We start from the raw sequence: 17,453 nt of genomic DNA, 5'->3' as shown, positions 1-17,453 counted from the left end.
TCATGTAGGCAACAACTTTTGAGTCGGGGCTGGCAGGAAGATGTAGAATTGTGTTTCAACCAAAATTGATGTTATTTCTGTATAATGAGAGGACTTTAATTGTCTGCCCCGTTAGCATTTGATGTTAGCCAGTGCATCCCCTCGTCTTTGCTAGCTCAGTGCTTCTAATTTCAGATTATTTCTAAGTTAAAAATGGAGGCAAGAAGAGAAAAGAGAGTAGAAAAGTCAGTCAGCTGATCCTGTAGAACGTTTTTTTCCAGAAAGTACTATTCAGCTCTTCTTTCCAGCTTCTAACCTGCACGAGGGTAGTACTAGAGAAGAAGCCCCGGGTCACATGGCCATGCAGCCTGCCACCTGTTCTTTACAGCCCTGCAGCTACACGTGGTTTTTACGTTTTTTAAACAAAAAAATCAAATGTTTCATGACACATGGAAACGATAGGAAACGGAGATGTCAGCTGATGAATCGAGTTGTATTAGGACGTAGCTGCACTCATTCACTTGCATGTTATCGATGGCTGCTGTGGCCCTGTGCTGGCAGAATTGACTCGTTCTGACAGGGACCGCGTAGCCTGCCGAGCCGAAAATATTTATTGCTGGTCGTTTACCAGGCTTGAGAGGCGCACCGATTTAATTTTTGAATCTGTATTTTAGGATTGCCCACAAGTTTGCTTATTGTAGTAAAATGTACCACCGCCCATTGGATTCCCTGTATTTCTCTTATTCTAGAATATTCAGAATATTTCAGATACAGTGATGTATTTAAATAGTTCTAAAAAGAAGCCTTTGGTTTTCTAAAGCAGTCTGAGCAGTGAAGTAGTTGGTGCTAAAGATCCATTTTCGTCCGTAGCCTCTAGGGAGTTATTTCCCTGGGGTGGCAGTTTTGGTTTGTTTTGTTTGTTTAATTAATTAATTAATTTGACAGAACAGACAGAGATCACAAGTAGGCAGTGAGGCAGGCGGAGAGAGAGGGGGAAGCGGCTTCTCACCAAACAGAGCCCGATGTGGGGCTCCATCCCAGGACCCCTGAGATCATGACCTGAGCTGAAGGCAGGGGCCCAACCCACTGAGCCACCCAGGTGCCCCGTGGGGTGGCAGTTTTAATGGTCCTTAACAAGCCCTCCAAGTATCTAATTCTATAGCTCCAGAATGACTGGAATGTGAACATACCAAGAAGAAGGTGTGGTGTTTTCCAGGTAGCAGTGTTAATAACTTATGAAGATGTAACTTTCATTAAATATTTTCACTGAAATGCTCATACACCAAGCGAGGCTGTCCTTTTCTTCTTTGTCTCATTTTTCAATAAGGATAGCAAGCTCCTCATAGGTTTGTTTTTTTTTTTTTAATATTTTATTTATTTGACAGAGAGAAATCACAACTAGGCAGAGAGGCAGGCAAAGAGAGAGGAGGAAGCAGGCTCTCCGTGGAGCAGAGAGCCCGACGCGGGGCTCGATCCCAGGACCCCAGGATCATGACCTGAGCTGAAGGCAGAGGCTTTAACCCACTGAGCCACCCAGGTGCCCCTCCTCATAGGTTTATTTGGCCCAAAATAAGACGTTTATGAAATTACTTGATAGAGATGAATATGGTTCAGTAAATATTAGTTGAACTTGAACATAAAAGAAAAACACTTGTATGATTTTATAGAGGACTCAAAACATTTGTAATATGTATTTATAGTTGAGTACTTTTAAAAAAGATGAAAACTGATAGTGGTTTTTTTTTAAAGATTTTATTTATTTATTTGATAGAGAGAGGTCAAGAGAGTAAGCACAGCCAGTCTTCATTTTTGCTTAGAATTTCTTTCCCTTCTAATGTTAGAGAGCATGGGCTGTATTTTGAACGAAAAACCTAGAATAACTGTGTGGGGGCGGAAATCCTGAAACTGGCTTCTGTAAGCTGAGTTGCTGTTTACTTACAGAGATGCTCTGCCTGTTGGGCTTGTAGGGATGTGAGCTTCCCCTCTCCCCCTTTACTCCTTTTGTTAGTCTTCACAAATGGTAGTAGATACTGTCTGTCTTCCAGGAACAGGCAGGGAAAGTGGGAAACGGTGTATAGATCAAAATATTGGAAATTCCAACAAGCTGGATCCCCAGAGAAATAAAGGTGGAGAGGAGCCTCAGGAGCGTGAGCCTCCAGGAGGGGTTTTGTCCCACCGTTAATAATGTGTTAGAGCTCTTTGAAGGGCAAGTCCAGAGAACAGCCAACAGAATGGCTTTATCCCTGTAGACTTGTAATTTTGGGGAGGCTGTTTGGATGCAGAAAAGACCTACCTCTGCACGAGAGTTGGTTCAGTATGAGGAGGCATCTTCAGTGCCCTGTCTTAATTCCTGGGAGTGATTTCTTTCAGAGTAAGTTGGTTACTCTAGTTGAGAGGTGATAAGGACCCCACAGGCCAGCAGCTGAGGATTTGAATGATGTACCTTTGCAGTAACTAAATGAGAAGTTTTTTGGTTTATGATTTTGAATTAGCACATGTAGAGTAGAACAAGTAAATGATCAGGAAGCTAAGTGAAAACTCTCACCTCCAACCCTTGAAGTCAGTGTGTTTAATAGTTTGGTTTGTTCTTTGCAAAACGTCCTTTATGTGTCAGGAGGCTTTAATTTTGATGCATTTTTAAACTGGAGTGTGTACTGAATTTTGATTTTTATGGCGATTTCAGAATGACTGGATTAAATTGAACGGAAGTTGAGTGACATGAAGATGATGTTTTGTTTGACAAAGAGTTAATATCCAGTCTGTGCTCGGTGGTTAAGGGCAGAAAGGAGGTCCGGTCTGGATAATGGAGGGAAGGTTAAGGATGGAAGGAAGGGTTTGGAAAGAGGAAAATTGAAATGGAGGCATAAATGAGGGGACCAGGTTTGAATCTTGGCTCAGACTTTCAGTGACTTTAGTAATCTAGTAAAATTACCAACCTTCCCTGGTGTCTTATTTTATTTTATTTATTTATTTATTTTTTTTTTAAAGATTTTTTATTTACTTATTTGACAGAGAGAGATCACAAGTAGGCAGAGAGGCAGGCAGAGAGGCAGGCAGAGAGGCAGGCAGAGAGAGAGGGAAGCAGGCTTGCTGCTGAGCAGAGAGCCCGATGCGGGACTCGATCCCAGGACCCTGAGATCATGACCTGAGCCGAAGGCAGCGGCTTTAACCACTGAGCCACCCAGGCGCCCCTTAAAAAAGGGACTTAGTAATTTAAAAAAGGGTTCTTGCAAAGGTTAAATAAATAAAAGAACACATTAAGCATCTAGCCCTGTGCTTGAGGTGGACGCATTCCTCCTCCTTGAGTTCTTCTTCTCCAAGTGGGGAATTTCCAGCTGAAGGTTAATGTGTAAAAATTGTCTGCATATACATAATCAGGTACCTCTGCTTTGTTAAAAGGGACTGTTTTATAGATTGAGTCAGGAAAAGTTATTGATTATATGAAAATATTTTTTGGTCATTATAAAGATTTAGGAAATAGATTTGTTGCATATCATTTGTTGAGTCTGAGCTAGAGTGGGAGTTTTACCTGCCTTTGCATTATCTTTGTGGGAAAGGAAAGGATTCTGGTTGGTTCTCCTGGTACTGCAGCGCTTTCGAGGTCTCGTACTGGTAGTTAACACCCAGCAGAGCTCGGGCACATCTCAATGTTTAGGTTTTGTGTGTCAGGCACTGAAGTGAATTCCGATTGGGAACCAAGGTTTGGACCAGCTGAAGTAGAAATTGTATAAAAACACGTTTTCATCCCTGTTCCTAATTACAAGGTTAGATTCTCAATAAAAATGAGAAAGCTATGTACTTAAAAAAAAACGTGTGTGATGATGATGCCGGCAGGAGGAGGAGTGTCTGCAGGCCTCGGCTTCCTTCAGTCACGCTGGGGCTTTCATGCGGGAGACGGACTTGCTCTCCCCATCCACATCCATTTTTACTTAGAGATTATACTAAGTCGGTGGAGGAAAGGCAGGAAATTCAGCTAAGCAGGAGAAAGAAAGTAAGATGATGGGTAATCCCACTTCTCAGAGAAAACCATTACTAATGGGTTCATGTATTTAGAATCAGGTAATTTTTCTCTTCATGTAGTCCTATGTTTAATTTTTTTTTTTTTTTTTAAGATTTATTTATCTGTTTGAAGGAGAGAGAGAGCACAAGCAAGGGGAAAGGAAGAAGCAGACTCCTTGCTGAGCTGGGAGCCTGCCGTGGGACTCAGTTGCAGGACCTGGAGATCATGACATGAGCTGAAGAACCGTCTGAGCCACCCAGATGCCCCTGTATTCTTATGTTTGAAACAGAGATGGTGGGGGCACTTGGGTGGCTCAGTGGGTTAAGCATTTGCCTTCGGCTCAGGTCATGATCTTGGGGTCCTGGGATCGAGCTCCACGTCTGGCTCCCTGCTCTCCCTCTGCCCCTCCTGCTCATGGTTTCTCTCTCTTAAATAAATAAAATCTTTAAAAAAAACCCAAAAAGACAAAAATGGTATCATCTTAAACTATACTTTCTTTAAGTGGCTTTATTCGGTCGTCAGTAGTATTCTGTCTTTTATACCAATAAAAATCTTCCTCCAGCTTTTCGTTGCCTTTGTTTTCTTCCAATTGTAGAAATAATGTGTGGTCATTGGAAAAATTCTTATGGGCTATAGAAATATGTAACAAAATAAAAGATTCCACATAAACCAACTAATTGTTTACACAAAAGTAGTTTTTAATGTCTGTTTAGTATTTGTGCATGGATTATCATCCTGAGCTAATCCATTGTGTTTTCTACTTGGCAATTAATGGGAAACAGTCTGTATTAAAAAAGTTGTTCTTTTTTTTTTTTTTAGGTTTTTTTGTTTTTAAAGGTTTTATTTATTTATTTGTCAGAGAGCGCGCGAGAGCACACAAGCAGAGGGAATGGCAGGCAGAGGCAGAGGGAGAAGCAGGCTCCCCGCCGAGCTAAGAGCCCCATGTGGGTCTTCATCCCAGAACCCTGGGATCATGACCTGAGCCAAAGGCAGCGGCTTAACCGACTGAGCCACCCACGTGTCCCATACACTGTTGTTCTTGTACATATATCTTAGTATGATTGCCAATTATGTCATGAGAATAAATTCCTATAAGTGTATATGCTAGCTAAAGTGTGTGTACATTTAAATTTTTTTTTTTTTGTTATGGACTACTAAATTCCATCCAAAAAATGATAACCAAGTTATTCTCTGATCATCATTGTGTGGGAGGATGTTTGCTTTCTAATCTTCTTTTTTTTCCCCTCTTAAATCTTTTTTTTACCAGTTTGATAGGTAAAAATTATTTAATTTGAAGTTATTTTTTGACTATTATATTTCTAGTTTAGTTTAATGAACTAGTTTAATTAATGTAAACTAATTAAGCTAATTAAATTTAATTAATTTTAACTAATTAAAGGTAAGTATAATTTTTTTCATGAGGTTTTGGTCATGTGTGTTCCTTTGTGAATTATTTCTGTGCATTTAAAAAATTGAGGTATTCATCTTTTTCTGTGAAATAAATGTTTTAGTTTAATATGACTTAACTAATGTTTTCATCCATTTTGGAACAGAAGAAACCATACATAAATAAGGAATTCACACAAACGGACCAGCAGAGGTCTGTGTTGACCTGGGGGCCAGGAAATTTGGGCACAGGTGGTATTGTCATCCTCAGGTCTGTGGGCAGACTTGGTGTCTCTCCCCAGCTGCCTTCTTTGACTATGTGGGGTTTTCCAGCACCATCTCTGTTCGACCTGTTGATTTCTGGATCTGTGTCAGTTTGTCAGTGGGGGGGAGTGAGTAGGACTGTGCCATCCACTGTGATAAATCGAAACAATACTTTTGATCCCCAAGCTAATAAAAAGTAACAGTGACAGACTGCAAAGTACAGTTACTTCCTTTCCCTTCTCCTGTCATTGGCAGACATGACAGATGTCTTTTAAAGATTTTTTTTGAGCTTTTATATTTGAGTTTATTCTTCATTTAACTTTTAAAACACTACTATAGTTGAATATTAAAACAAAAACAATAGCAAGTAGTGAGCTATGATTTTAGTCCTTCACTCACTCACTACCGCACATAAAATGCCAGCAGTGTTATTCACTGGCCCCAGTAAGAGTCTGACACTGAGCACCACCCCTGGGATGATGGTCATCATCCTCATAAGCTTCCCCATTGTAATGGCGCCATCTTTCCTGATTTGGATCAAAGTCCACCAGTTCTACCTGGTCCATTTCATCAGTCTCTTCTACTTCCTTCCTCTCAGGTAGGAGTTTTTCCAGCAAAGAGAGTTTATCAGGAGACAGCCATTCTCAGGAAAGTTTACCTTAAATTCGATGATGAGGCGACCCTTCTCATATGGTCTACGATAAATTGGCATGCCTTCATTTAGCACACACTTGATATCTCCATGCTTGACAGTTTGACCTGGATGAGAGGTCATGACGATGGTTCGGTTGTCAAGAGTAGATTTTGGCTTTTGAAAACCGCACAGTGCTTCAACCAGCTGTATGTCCATACACATGAAAAGGTCTTCTCCTCGCCGGGTAAAAACAGCGTGGTCCTTCTGATCTAAAACAATGATAATATCTCCTGGTTCCAGTCCTGGTTCTTGGTCTCCTTCACCATGGAATGTTATCTTCTGGCCATCTTTCATGCCTTTGTCAATATGAACTTCTAGAATCTTCTTCTCTCGAACTATCTTCCTTCCATTGCAGCTTTTACATCTATCTTTCGGACTGATCCGTTCCCCATGGCCCTGGCACTCCATGCACACAGACTGAATTTGCTGAGCCATGCCAGGTCCTATCTGATGAATTCTTATTTGCATTCCAGTACCTCGGCGATTGGGACAACACTCAACTGCTCCTTTCTTACCACCTGGGCCTTCACATTTATCGCAAATCACATTCTTTTGCAGCGCTAGTTTTCTTGTTGCACCATCATATAAATCTTCTAAGGTTACTGAGAGCTGATGCACAACATTTTTACCTCTCCTTTCTCTCCGCATTCTTCCTCCTCCTCCAAAAAACATATCAAAGATGTCCATGGGGGAGCCAAAACCACCACCAGCTCCACCTTCTTTAATTGCCTGTTCACCTCCTTTGTCATATAATTCCCTTTTCTTTGCATCAGAGAGCACTTCATAAGCTTGAGAAATCTGTTTAAACTTCTCTCCTTCATTTGGATTCTTATCAGGGTGGTACTTCAAGGCCAGTTTCCTGTAGGCCTTTTTCAGTTCTTCTTGGGTGGCATTGCGTTTGACCCCCAAAACATCATAGTAAGTGGTTTCTTTCACCATTTTCTACAGCCGGTGAGAGGGCCGAGGCTGATGTGGGGGAGCGGGAAGGAGCGCGTTGCTGGGCGCAGCTCGGGTAGCCGTCGCTCCTCCGCGTCTCACCAAGCGTTCTGGAAAGTTCCTCGTCTTTTAAAGATTTTAAAGTAAAGCCCCCTTGCATTGTAAAAAAACAAAAAACAACAACAAAAAACTTTGTTTTTTGTTTTTTGTATTTTGATGCTTTTGTTTTTGTTTTGTTTTTTGTATTTTGATGTTTTTGTTTTTGTATTTTGATGCTGTTTCTCTCTCTTTGGAATATGCCATTTGGGGACTTCCCTTTCTCTGAAGGGAGGGGTGTGTGTGTGCATGCACGTGTGTGTGTGTGTGTGTGTGTGAGCAATTTGGAAAGGGATCTAATGTGACACGGATAACTTTTCTTTAGCGTGGTGCAGGTAGGTGTTCAGTAGAGAGCCAATTTCTGAATAAACTCAGGCAACAAAGGATAGTGAAAATACTCTCCTTGGCATGGCACCTGTCACCTAGCCGGTGGTCCTTACCTGATGGCAGTGATACATTCATATTAACAACATCCTTTTACCCTTTCCGTACTTAACTCTTTGAGAGCCCTACGCAATGCCAGGCTCCGGTCAGATCTCGGGAGTGCTCCAGTGAGCGAAAAGGCTGACGTGACTTTTTTTCATGGAGTTAATGCTCTGGTGTGGAGATGCAGTCACTAAATAAAAGAAGGAAGGAAGGAGATGATCTCATACTGTAAAAAAGTGTAAACGCTATGAAGAAAAATAAATCGGGGATATGGCTGGGGGTTGATGGGAAGAGAAGGATTTGTGGTTTTAACTGGGATGGTCGAGGGAGGTACTGTTAAGTATGGTCCGGGTCAGACAGATTTGGTTTAAGTAAGTGGGTCATTTCAGGAAAGTCCAGTTGAACTTGTGATCCTCATTTTCCCAATGTTTAAAAAAAAAAAAGATAATAAATGACCCTGCTACATCGGGTTAAATGAGATGATAACGGAAAACGCCTGACATCTGACTCCCACCAGGAAAGGAGAATGGTTCGTACCCAGGGAGGGGAGTGCCGCCCCTGCTAGACGCAGGCTGGGATACACAGGCATGCTCCAAAGGGCTGGGAGTGAAGAGTGAGCGCTTTGTTCCAGAGGGAAAGCTGCGGTCACGAAGAGTGTGTCATGTGGGCAGGGGAGGGAAGAAGAAATGAGTGGGTGGGGGGGTTGTGGCAGTGTACGTGGAGGGAAGGAAGGGGAGCACTGAGAGTCCTTTCCTCCTCAAGAGAAAGTAAGAGAAAGTAAGTAAGCTTTATTTTTGACAGGTCTGTTAGCAGTTGGTCCTGTGGTTCTATTTCGGTGCCTAATTCAGTGTTTTACAGTCTAGTTTGGGGGAAGTAAAGTGCGCGCGCGCGCACACACACACGCAGAGTATATATGTGTATATTAAAGCATGCATATATATGAGATTGTATATATATGTGTATGTGTGTATACAAAGATAGAAGTTAGAAATAGTTTCTAAATAGATTTTCTGTAAAATGAGGGAATGAGAAGTGCGGGAAGCATGGCAAGGGCGGGCGGGGACATTGACTGAGAGTGGATGAGTAGGTTTGATCCGAGTCCTGGAAGAGGGGTCGTATTACTGGTCTCCTCTTTGGAAGAGCCCCGATACTTCCTGGAGTATGTTCCCTAGTGCCAGAGTCCTAACAGATGATTAGGTAGAGAAGGTTTGGGGGGGGGGTCAGCTAAGGCATTGTGTGCCGTCATCCCTGTGGAGGTTCACACTGCACGTTCACTCACTGAAGCAAAGGGACCCGCTGAACCATATAGTCCGGCAGGACGGGGCCCCCACATTCAACCCGCAGAACAACCCAGAACACTCAGTGGACTTGGGTGCTGCTGGAAGCTCACTCTCTTTACATGTTATATTTAGGGAATAGAGGTCTCACTTGTCTTCGTGTGCACATAGTATTTGCAGAGCCCCGAGAGTTCATTACACATATTTGCTGCTGTTGTTGACGTTTAGGAGAAAAAAATGACTCCAGCCCAGACAGAGAAGTGACTTAATGAGGATTACCAGTTTTGGATCTCCGTTTTCATCTTTTCTTTTTCTTTTCTCCGTTGCTTGTTTTGTTTCTGTGAAATGTTTTTGTAGAATATTGTGTATCTTGAAGAATTGTTTTGAAAGTTGAAAATGGAAACATTTAAAAGACCCTCCTGTTTTAACAGCGGTGTTTCCTCCCTTCCTCCCCCAAGGTATATTACCCAAATCTGGGATGGATGTGCATTGACGCCACCGACCCAGAGAAGGGGAACTGGCTGCGGTATGTGAATTGGGCTTGCTCCGGAGAAGAGCAGAATTTATTTCCGCTGGAAATCAACAGGGCCATTTATTACAAAACTTTGAAGGTAAGAGTGTTGGAGCTGGTCTGCTGTGAGTTACTCTGTGTGCATTTTTGTGACGGACAGTAATGACTCTGCCAGCCTTGAAAGGATTTATGTCTGCAAGTGGTTCATCAACACATGGCAAGGTCTTTGTTTCAAATATATAGTTGCCACTGCTTTGTGTGTACCAAAGCATGAAGATTGGGTTAAGTAATTACATGCTGTATCTTTATAGATACTGATGAGTTAAGCGTGTGGCAGCCACTTCCCTCCTCCTAAGCTACAAATGCACCAGCAACTGTCCGACTGGCAGATGTATCCCAGCGTAGGAGACCCATCGCTGGCTGCGGGGCTTCTGTGTTAACTGAAAACACATTCTTGGTCTTCAGTGTCAGTAACTGGGGATTAGCTTTTCATTTCCCCAGATTTTATTCAGAATGGAAGTTCAACAGAACGGGTTTCTTCTTTTTGCCAAGTTTTGGTCTGGGGACATTAATCGGTGAGATGAAAAGAAGAGGAAAGTCATCTTCTAGAGTCTGTGGTGAGGTTGGAGGTCACTGGGTGCGTGCAGGGCAGTTGGCATGAGGCAGCGTTGAGTGGTGCTGCATTCCTGCAACAAGCAAGTCCTTGGCTCTGTCCCTGTCCTCGTGTCCTCCGAGAAGGTGACTCTGCACTGATCCTGCATGGGAATGTTCTCTAAAGAATAGGTACATTTACTAAAATTGCTGCTTTCCGAGTTTCTGTTTATTTACTTCCATTTAAGAATGTCCTAGACTGGGGGACAGTCCATGGAGACACATGATGAGCAAGCCTTGAAGACAGTGGTCAGCTTTGTAGCATGGTGATTTTTACCCATGTGGTAGCGCTCGGACTTCTGGAGGTTCAGTTAACACAGAGCAGTTTGGTTTTCCTTTGCTGTCTTTTTCCTGTCATCGCTAGCCGGTTGGACTGCCTTGTATTTCATACACACCCAAGTTCTTGCTCTTAGATCCTCTGGGAAGTATTTTTTTTTTTTTTTTTTTTTTTTTTGGTGGTATCTTCTCATGTAAAACATCTACTCCCTTCCTTCTCATTTTCTTTCTTCTAGATCGTGAGAGCACCATCTCCTCGTCCTTCCTTCTCATTTTCTTTCTTCTAGATCGTGAGAGCACCATCTCCTCGTCCTTCCTTCTCATTTTCTTTCTTCTAGATCGTGAGAGCACCATCTCCTCGTCCTTCCTTCTCATTTTCTTTCTTCTAGATTGTGAGAGCACCATCTCCTAGTAGGTGTGACTGTGCAGTGCTAGTATACGGCAGTTTGAGACTGGATTCAGAACCTGATTCAAGAATTCATTCATTGCTTCTCAAACTGATTTAAAGGGAGAAGTACCGCTGGTTAAACTGGCGAGGCAGAGTACTGATGGGGTGACATGGCAGGGAGGGGCCAAGTGGGAGAGGGGAGGGGGTCAAGGGAGTGGAAATGAGGGTCCAAGGGAGAGCAAGCCCAGGGTGATACTCAGACGCTTTGCATTTCCTTCATCAGACTTCCAGTTAAAACAGGTTCATCTCTGGTAGCAACTCTGAGAAACACCGAGAATGGGGAGAGGATAGGGTTCGGGAGAGTGAGCTCTGAAGCCAGACTGCCAGATTAAATCTGGGCTTGCTTTTTGACCCAAGGCAAGTCACTGGGACTTTACTAGCTGTGTAACCATAGGCAAGTCACCTTTCTGTGCCTTCGTTCCCTTATTTGTAACATACAGATAATTACAGTTTTGACCTCATAGGGTCACTGTGATGGGTGCATAGGTCAGTAGAGGTAGCGCGCTAGTGCGTCATAAGGCTCAATGCCAGCTGTTATTTTTGGTGAGCTGGGGCAGTCCAGTGGTTCGGAGTGGGGACTCTGGAGCAGATTGCCTTGTGAGCGAATTCTGGCTTCTGGATGTGTGACTAGGAGAAGTTACTTAACCTCTCTTAGTTTTCTCATCTGTAAAAAATGGTGGTAATGTACAGTTAATACAGTTGTTGTGAAGGTTCGATAAGCCTCTAGTTGTCAGGTTCTGTGATTCCTAGCCTAACCCGAGTACTCCCAAGTGTTAGCCAGTTGTACCATTGCTATTCTTTTTACCTGTCTTTGTCTGAAATAACATAGTTCTGTCTTTGCAGATGTTTCCCAGTCCTGACCTTTGATGTTTGCTCACGTACGCACAAGACCTTTCAGATTCCCTGCTAGTGATTATCTCACTATAATCTTCTAGATTAAGCTTTCTGTGGGTTAGGTTTTGTAAATAAATTACACGTGATGTTCCTTTGGGCTCTGTATAGCCTTCTCAACTATCACCCAGATAATTAGGAAATCTCCACACTGGCCTTGTTAAAAACTATTTTAAATTCCCAAAAGTTCGATGTTAGCCTGCCATCCGTTCATTCATCTCTTCATTAGTTTGATAAATACTTATTGAGAGTCTGCTGTGAACCAAGTACTTCTATTGCAGTGAGCAGAACAGACAAGGTCTTTGGTCTCCTGGAACTTCAATTTATGGGTAATATACAATGAATAAAATTATAATTTTACAAAATTACATAATTTTACATCTATCCCCTGGGAAGACAAGACATATAAACCCCGTCCTTCCTGCCCTGCTAGCATGGGAAGGAGCGTCATAGAAAGATCCCTGCAGGAAGGGCAGTCTAGGAAGAGGGGCCCGGTGGAAGCAAAAGCCTTAAAGCAGGAATAAGTTAATTTTTTTTATTTTTTATTTTTTTAAGGAATAAAAAAAAAATGCCAGTGTGTCTGGTGCAAGGAGAGGAATGGTAGATGAGGCTGGTGAGGTGGCTAGGAGTCAGATCTGGTGGGGCCTCGTGGCCCACAGGGAGAAAGATGAATTTCAGTCTGGAGTTCACCTGTTTGAGAGCTGAGGGTCTAACCCCGTGACTCGGAAGAGTTCATGCTGGCGAGTGGACTGTAGGTGGCTGAGCACTGACGTGTTTTGCGTGTTCTTGTAATTCTAGAGTAGTTCTCTTATTTTGACCTAGTATCAGGAATATTTATTGGAACCCTTGCCTCTTCCTAATTGGTCTGGTAAAATTTCAAGTTGATATTTACTGATATTTAGATAAGAGAGGACACTTGGTTCTGTAAGCCTGTCAGAACTCACAGGAAAAGTTGAAAGATCTTGAAGTCCTCTTGTTGTTGTTTTGTTGAACATCACAATACAGTACATAAAAAAGAGGTTGTTTAGTCTTAAACTTTATTTTTTAAGATGTGTGTTTATATTCCCTGTGTTGAAGGACATAATTTTTCTTTTCTGAAATTTGACTTACAAAATCTCAAACGGGCTAAGCAGTGCAGAAGAAAAAACAATGTAGTACTGAAGCAAACAAGCACTGATTAAAAAATATATATATTATTTTCCTCTTCATAAAGGTCTGTTAGTCGTGTCACTGTTTTACTATGAAGTGGGGAAGTGATTAGCTCTGTAATACAGTGATCATCTCAGCTGCTAGCACTTTGGAAGGTGTTTAGTAGCTAATAAATCAGGTTGCTCTTAACCTAGCTGTTCCTTAGCTATTTCGAGATGTTATATTATTGGGCACCTGTGTGGCTCAGTTCGTGAGGCGTCTGCTTTGGCTTGGGTTGTGATCCCAGGGTCGGTGCATCGGGCTCCTGGCCCAGTGGGGAGTCTGCTTCTCCCTCTCCTTTTGCCCCTCCCCCGACTTGTTCTCGCTCTATCTCAAACAAATAAACTCTTAAGAAAAAAAGAAATGTTACATTAAATTTAAGAACAGATCCTGTTGTTTTTATATTGTGTTTTGCAACCACAAAGGCGTACCCTCCTAAGTAAAAGAGTTTGTGCTGATACTTATCTTCAGCAGTTGCTAGTGCAGTGAGTACTCTGCAGAAGATTGCACTGGAATGAACGGGGAAGCGTCAAGCTCTGAGTCTGGGAGGTATGTTCAGAATGTCCAGTGGGTGTCTTTGTGTTAACCCAAAATGCTCTTTGGGCTAGGGACATACTGGGAATACATATTTCCTCTCTCCTTCCCGTGTTTCTTTTTTACTTTGGTTTTATTGAAGACATCACTTATTTCTGTGAATGCCAATCATTTCAAATGTTACAGGATACCACCATTCCATAAATATGTGACTTATAACAAAAAGAGAAGCAGAGTATACATTTGCAACTAGAAATAGTTTATTTAAATAATTAGCTCATCAGATTGCCAAAAGATACCTGTAATAGCTATTTCAACTTATGAAAAGTTACATATTAGATTTAGTTTTTTGGTTTAGGTGTAACTGATTCAAGAAGGGAAGTAAGAGTACACTGGTTTAAAGATAAGAAAATGGCACATTTTAGTCATCTGTGGGGAGGGGGAGCAAAGGAAACAATAGCTTGTTCTTTTAAAGAATTTAGACTATCTTAAAATTTGGACTACATAAACTGAGTTCTATAGAGAATGAAACAAAATAAAGTCTACTTTCAAGGGCTTTATTTAGACGAGAAGGTATGTTAAAATGAGGAATTACTCTGTTTCTAAACTGGCATCTTAGGTAGAGTTCACCTGCATCCAAAACCGAGGGCTTCCTCTTCCATAATCCTAGTACAGTGATCAAAATCAGGGCGCTAACACCGGCGCAGTATTTCATTAGCTCATCTATACACCTCATTCACATTTTGTCAGGTGTTCAGCCGTGTCCTTAGAGGAAGAGAAAGTTCAGTTGCATTGTTGTAATGTCTTACCAGTCTCTTTAGTGTGGACAGTCCGTCAGTCTTTCTCCTGTATGGCCTTTCAGTTTTGAGAGAACTGGTCAGTTACTTGGTAGAATGTCCAGCAGTTTGGGTTGTACATATGTTTCATCATGATTAAGTTACGGTCATGCATTTGGGGTGGAGAACTCCAGAAGTGATGATAATCTTTCCTGTGCATTGTATCAGGAGGCACGAGGTGTTGATTTATCTCATTCTAAGGATACTGTTTTTAACCTTTGTAATTCATGTTTTATGGGGAGATGTTTTGAGACCATGCTAATACTCTGTTACACCCAAAACTTATTCCTACTAGTTGTAGCATCTGTTGAGGAATCAGTTATTACTGCTATGATTACCAGGGGGTGGTTTTCTAATTCCATAATTTGTTTTTCTTTGGTTAGTTGGGATCTACTTTAAGGAAGAGCTTTTTCCTTTTTATTTATTTACTTGTTCATTCATTACATTTATATCAGAACGAGCTGAGGGATTCTTATTTTATTCGCTGGGTTTTATGTGCAGTTTTACTTGTGTTGTTACCCCTGGGACGTTTTGAACAGATGAGTCACTGTGAGAGAAGCCAATGAGCCGTGTCCTTAAATTCTGCTTAGGAATGTGATCGTCCCACTCGGTTGTCTTCTTCTTTAGGCTCTCCTAGGTGGAATCAGCGTGGTGGCGGTCCATGTCCTCACCACTCCTGGCTCTTTCGGAGTTAATGTTTTAGGAGATTGTTCCCTGTGTGGTATTTTTAGGCACTTCCTTCTGCATTTAAAAGTTGTCCGGTACAGAGGGCAGGGCAGTGGGTTCTCCTTGGACCCGAGCAGGCTGGCGGCAGTGCCCGAGCGCAGAGTGCGGGACCTGCCTCTTCTCCCGGCGTTCCCGTGGTGTCAGCAGCGGTGCGTGTACAAATGTGCAGTGACTTCCAGGTCCCGCCTGCCGCACTCGCTCTTGGCATCCGAAACGGACGCGGCTTTCAACACTTCTCCTTCCCAGCCGCCGGCTTCTCTTACCTTACGCTTTCCGTTTCTCCTGAGCCTAGATTTCGGGGGCAAAATGGTTGCGTGTCTTATTTTCCTTCTGCGTGGGCAGTCGTGAGGCTTCCAACAGTGAGATTCGGTGAGGTGGGGCCCTTCGGAGTTGACGGCGGAGCCGCAGGTCCGCCCGCTTGGTCCGCGGGAGAGGAGGCGGGCCGGGAAGTGAGGTCCTCCCTCCAGCAGAGGGTCCCTGCCCGGGGCGGCCCAGCCCCGCGGCCGCCAAGGGTTAAGGAGCCCTTCCTGCCGGGCTGGCCTGGCTCGCCGCCCCAGCTGGCAGCGCCGCCCCCGCCCCGCCCCGCCCCGCCCCGCCAACAACCGCCGCTCTGATTGGCCCGGCGCCTGTCTCTTCTGTCCCCGCAGCCAATCGCGCCGGGCGAGGAGCTCCTGGTCTGGTACAATGGGGAAGACAACCCCGAGATAGCAGCTGCGATTGAGGAAGAGCGAGCCAGCGCCCGGAGCAAGCGGAGCTCCCCGAAAAGCAGGAAAGGTAGGCGCCCGCGCCGCCCCGGCTCCCCCGCCGCCGCCTCTGCCGGGCTGGACGCGGGCCGGACGCGGGCCGGGCGGCGCCCGCGGCTCTCGGTGACCTTCCCCGGCCCGGCCCGGCCCCGGCCCGCGATCCCGGCCCCCGGGCCCCCCTCCCCCCGGGCGGCTGCTGAATCACGGCCGGACGCCGCGCTCGGGCTCTTGGCTAACTTGGGGCCGCGGAGTCGGGCGCGCGAAAGTGAGCGGACCGAGCGCCGGGAGGCCCGACCGAGGGCGACTTGTCACTTGGCTCGGAACCTCGGAACAGCGCGCTCCGGGTGGGAGCGGCGGCCGGTCTCTCCGGAGCTTTGCGCGCCCGGTATGTTCTCGGCTTTTTGTGCTGTTCGCCCGCGAGCGCGTCCGGAGAGGGTTGCGAGGGTGACAGTTCCAGGTCCGCAGATTCGGCGGCCTCGGGGCCGGCCGCGAGCGCGGGGCAGGGCCGGACGCCGTCGCGTTGCCCCGGGCCGCCGCCCCGGGCCGCGCCGGGCCCTGCCCCTCCTCTGGGCGCGGGGCCGGGCCGGGACAGGCCCCGCCACTCCTCCGGCTCTGCTCCGCGCCCGGCCGGGCCGCGCTGCGCGCGATTGCAACACTCGGGGTGGGCGAAGGTCTGAGCGCGCCGGACCTTCTCGAAATTAGGCCAGGAACAAAATGGAAGTTGAAGAGTGCTCTTGGGTCACTCTTCACTCCTCTCCTGCAGCTTTACTTTGTTTTACGGTGGTTTCGAACAAAAGATAAAGCGTAGTCACACTTAAAAAGGGGAGGGGATAATTTCTGGGTAGGAAAATAGTTTGGTTGGATGTATCCTATTTCCAGCTGGCATTCGGACACGTTGGGATTTTTTTTTTTTTTTTTAATAATTTTAATGTGAGTTCGTGAATCTTTCACAGAGCCCAGTTTGAATATATGCCAAGGCACGGTATGGTAGTTTCTTAGTCCTGTAAATCCTTTTTTGTTCGTTTGGGGGTTTTTTGCCGGCCTTAGGTCTTACGTAAATTTTTGTAGTCATCAGAACTTCGGGGTCCGTCCTTCACTCAGAACATTGCCACGTGAGTTGTGGAGATCACTGTAAATAAAATCATAAGGTAAAGTTGATTTTGGAGGAATGCAAAAAGAATGTTTTAGGCAAGAAGTCAATTGTGGTTTTTTTCCATTACATATTCTTTGTATTTCACAGTGTAATGTGAATACAAGTAACTCATTCAAGAGAAAGTTAGTGGTGTCTTTTCCTAAATACATGTGTTCTGTTTATCGAATGTTACTTCACTGTTAGTTTTAGGCCATTAAATGCTTTGCTCCTGCATCAGATGATCTGGGTCTAGAAAATTCCCAAGTGTTTGTTCTGCTACTGTAATTATTAAGATTTTTGTTGTTTTTAGGCTTAGTACATAATTGTTGGCAAAGCGTTTACATATTTCAGTTTGTTCCTTTATTTAGTGTTTGTTTGTAAGTAATGCCACCAGTCTCTCCAGGTAAGTTGTGATTTGTTTGCAGGGGTGGGAGTTGTGGTGGGGGGAAGGGGAGATCT

General features: G+C 44.3%; 1 protein-coding gene and 1 pseudogene across 6 annotated transcripts in view; one reads left to right on the top strand and one right to left on the bottom strand.

Annotated features, from left to right (window-relative positions):
• Window positions 1-17,453, top strand: part of PRDM2 (PR/SET domain 2) — a 163,909-nt gene that overhangs the window by 38,353 nt on the left and 108,103 nt on the right. For all 6 annotated transcript variants that reach the window (XM_045999689.1, XM_045999671.1, XM_045999712.1 and 3 more), the window contains 2 exons: window positions 9,517-9,669; window positions 15,767-15,893. In XM_045999689.1, coding sequence (XP_045855645.1) covers window positions 9,517-9,669; window positions 15,767-15,893 — 280 coding nt within the window. The remainder of the gene's footprint in view (window positions 1-9,516; window positions 9,670-15,766; window positions 15,894-17,453) is intronic.
• Window positions 6,025-7,308, bottom strand: LOC123938420 (annotated as a pseudogene).

The sequence above is a fragment of the Meles meles genome, chromosome 1 (assembly GCF_922984935.1).
Source record: "Meles meles chromosome 1, mMelMel3.1 paternal haplotype, whole genome shotgun sequence".
Taxonomy (NCBI): domain Eukaryota; kingdom Metazoa; phylum Chordata; class Mammalia; order Carnivora; family Mustelidae; genus Meles; species Meles meles.
This window is presented reverse-complemented; position numbering and strand designations above follow the sequence as displayed.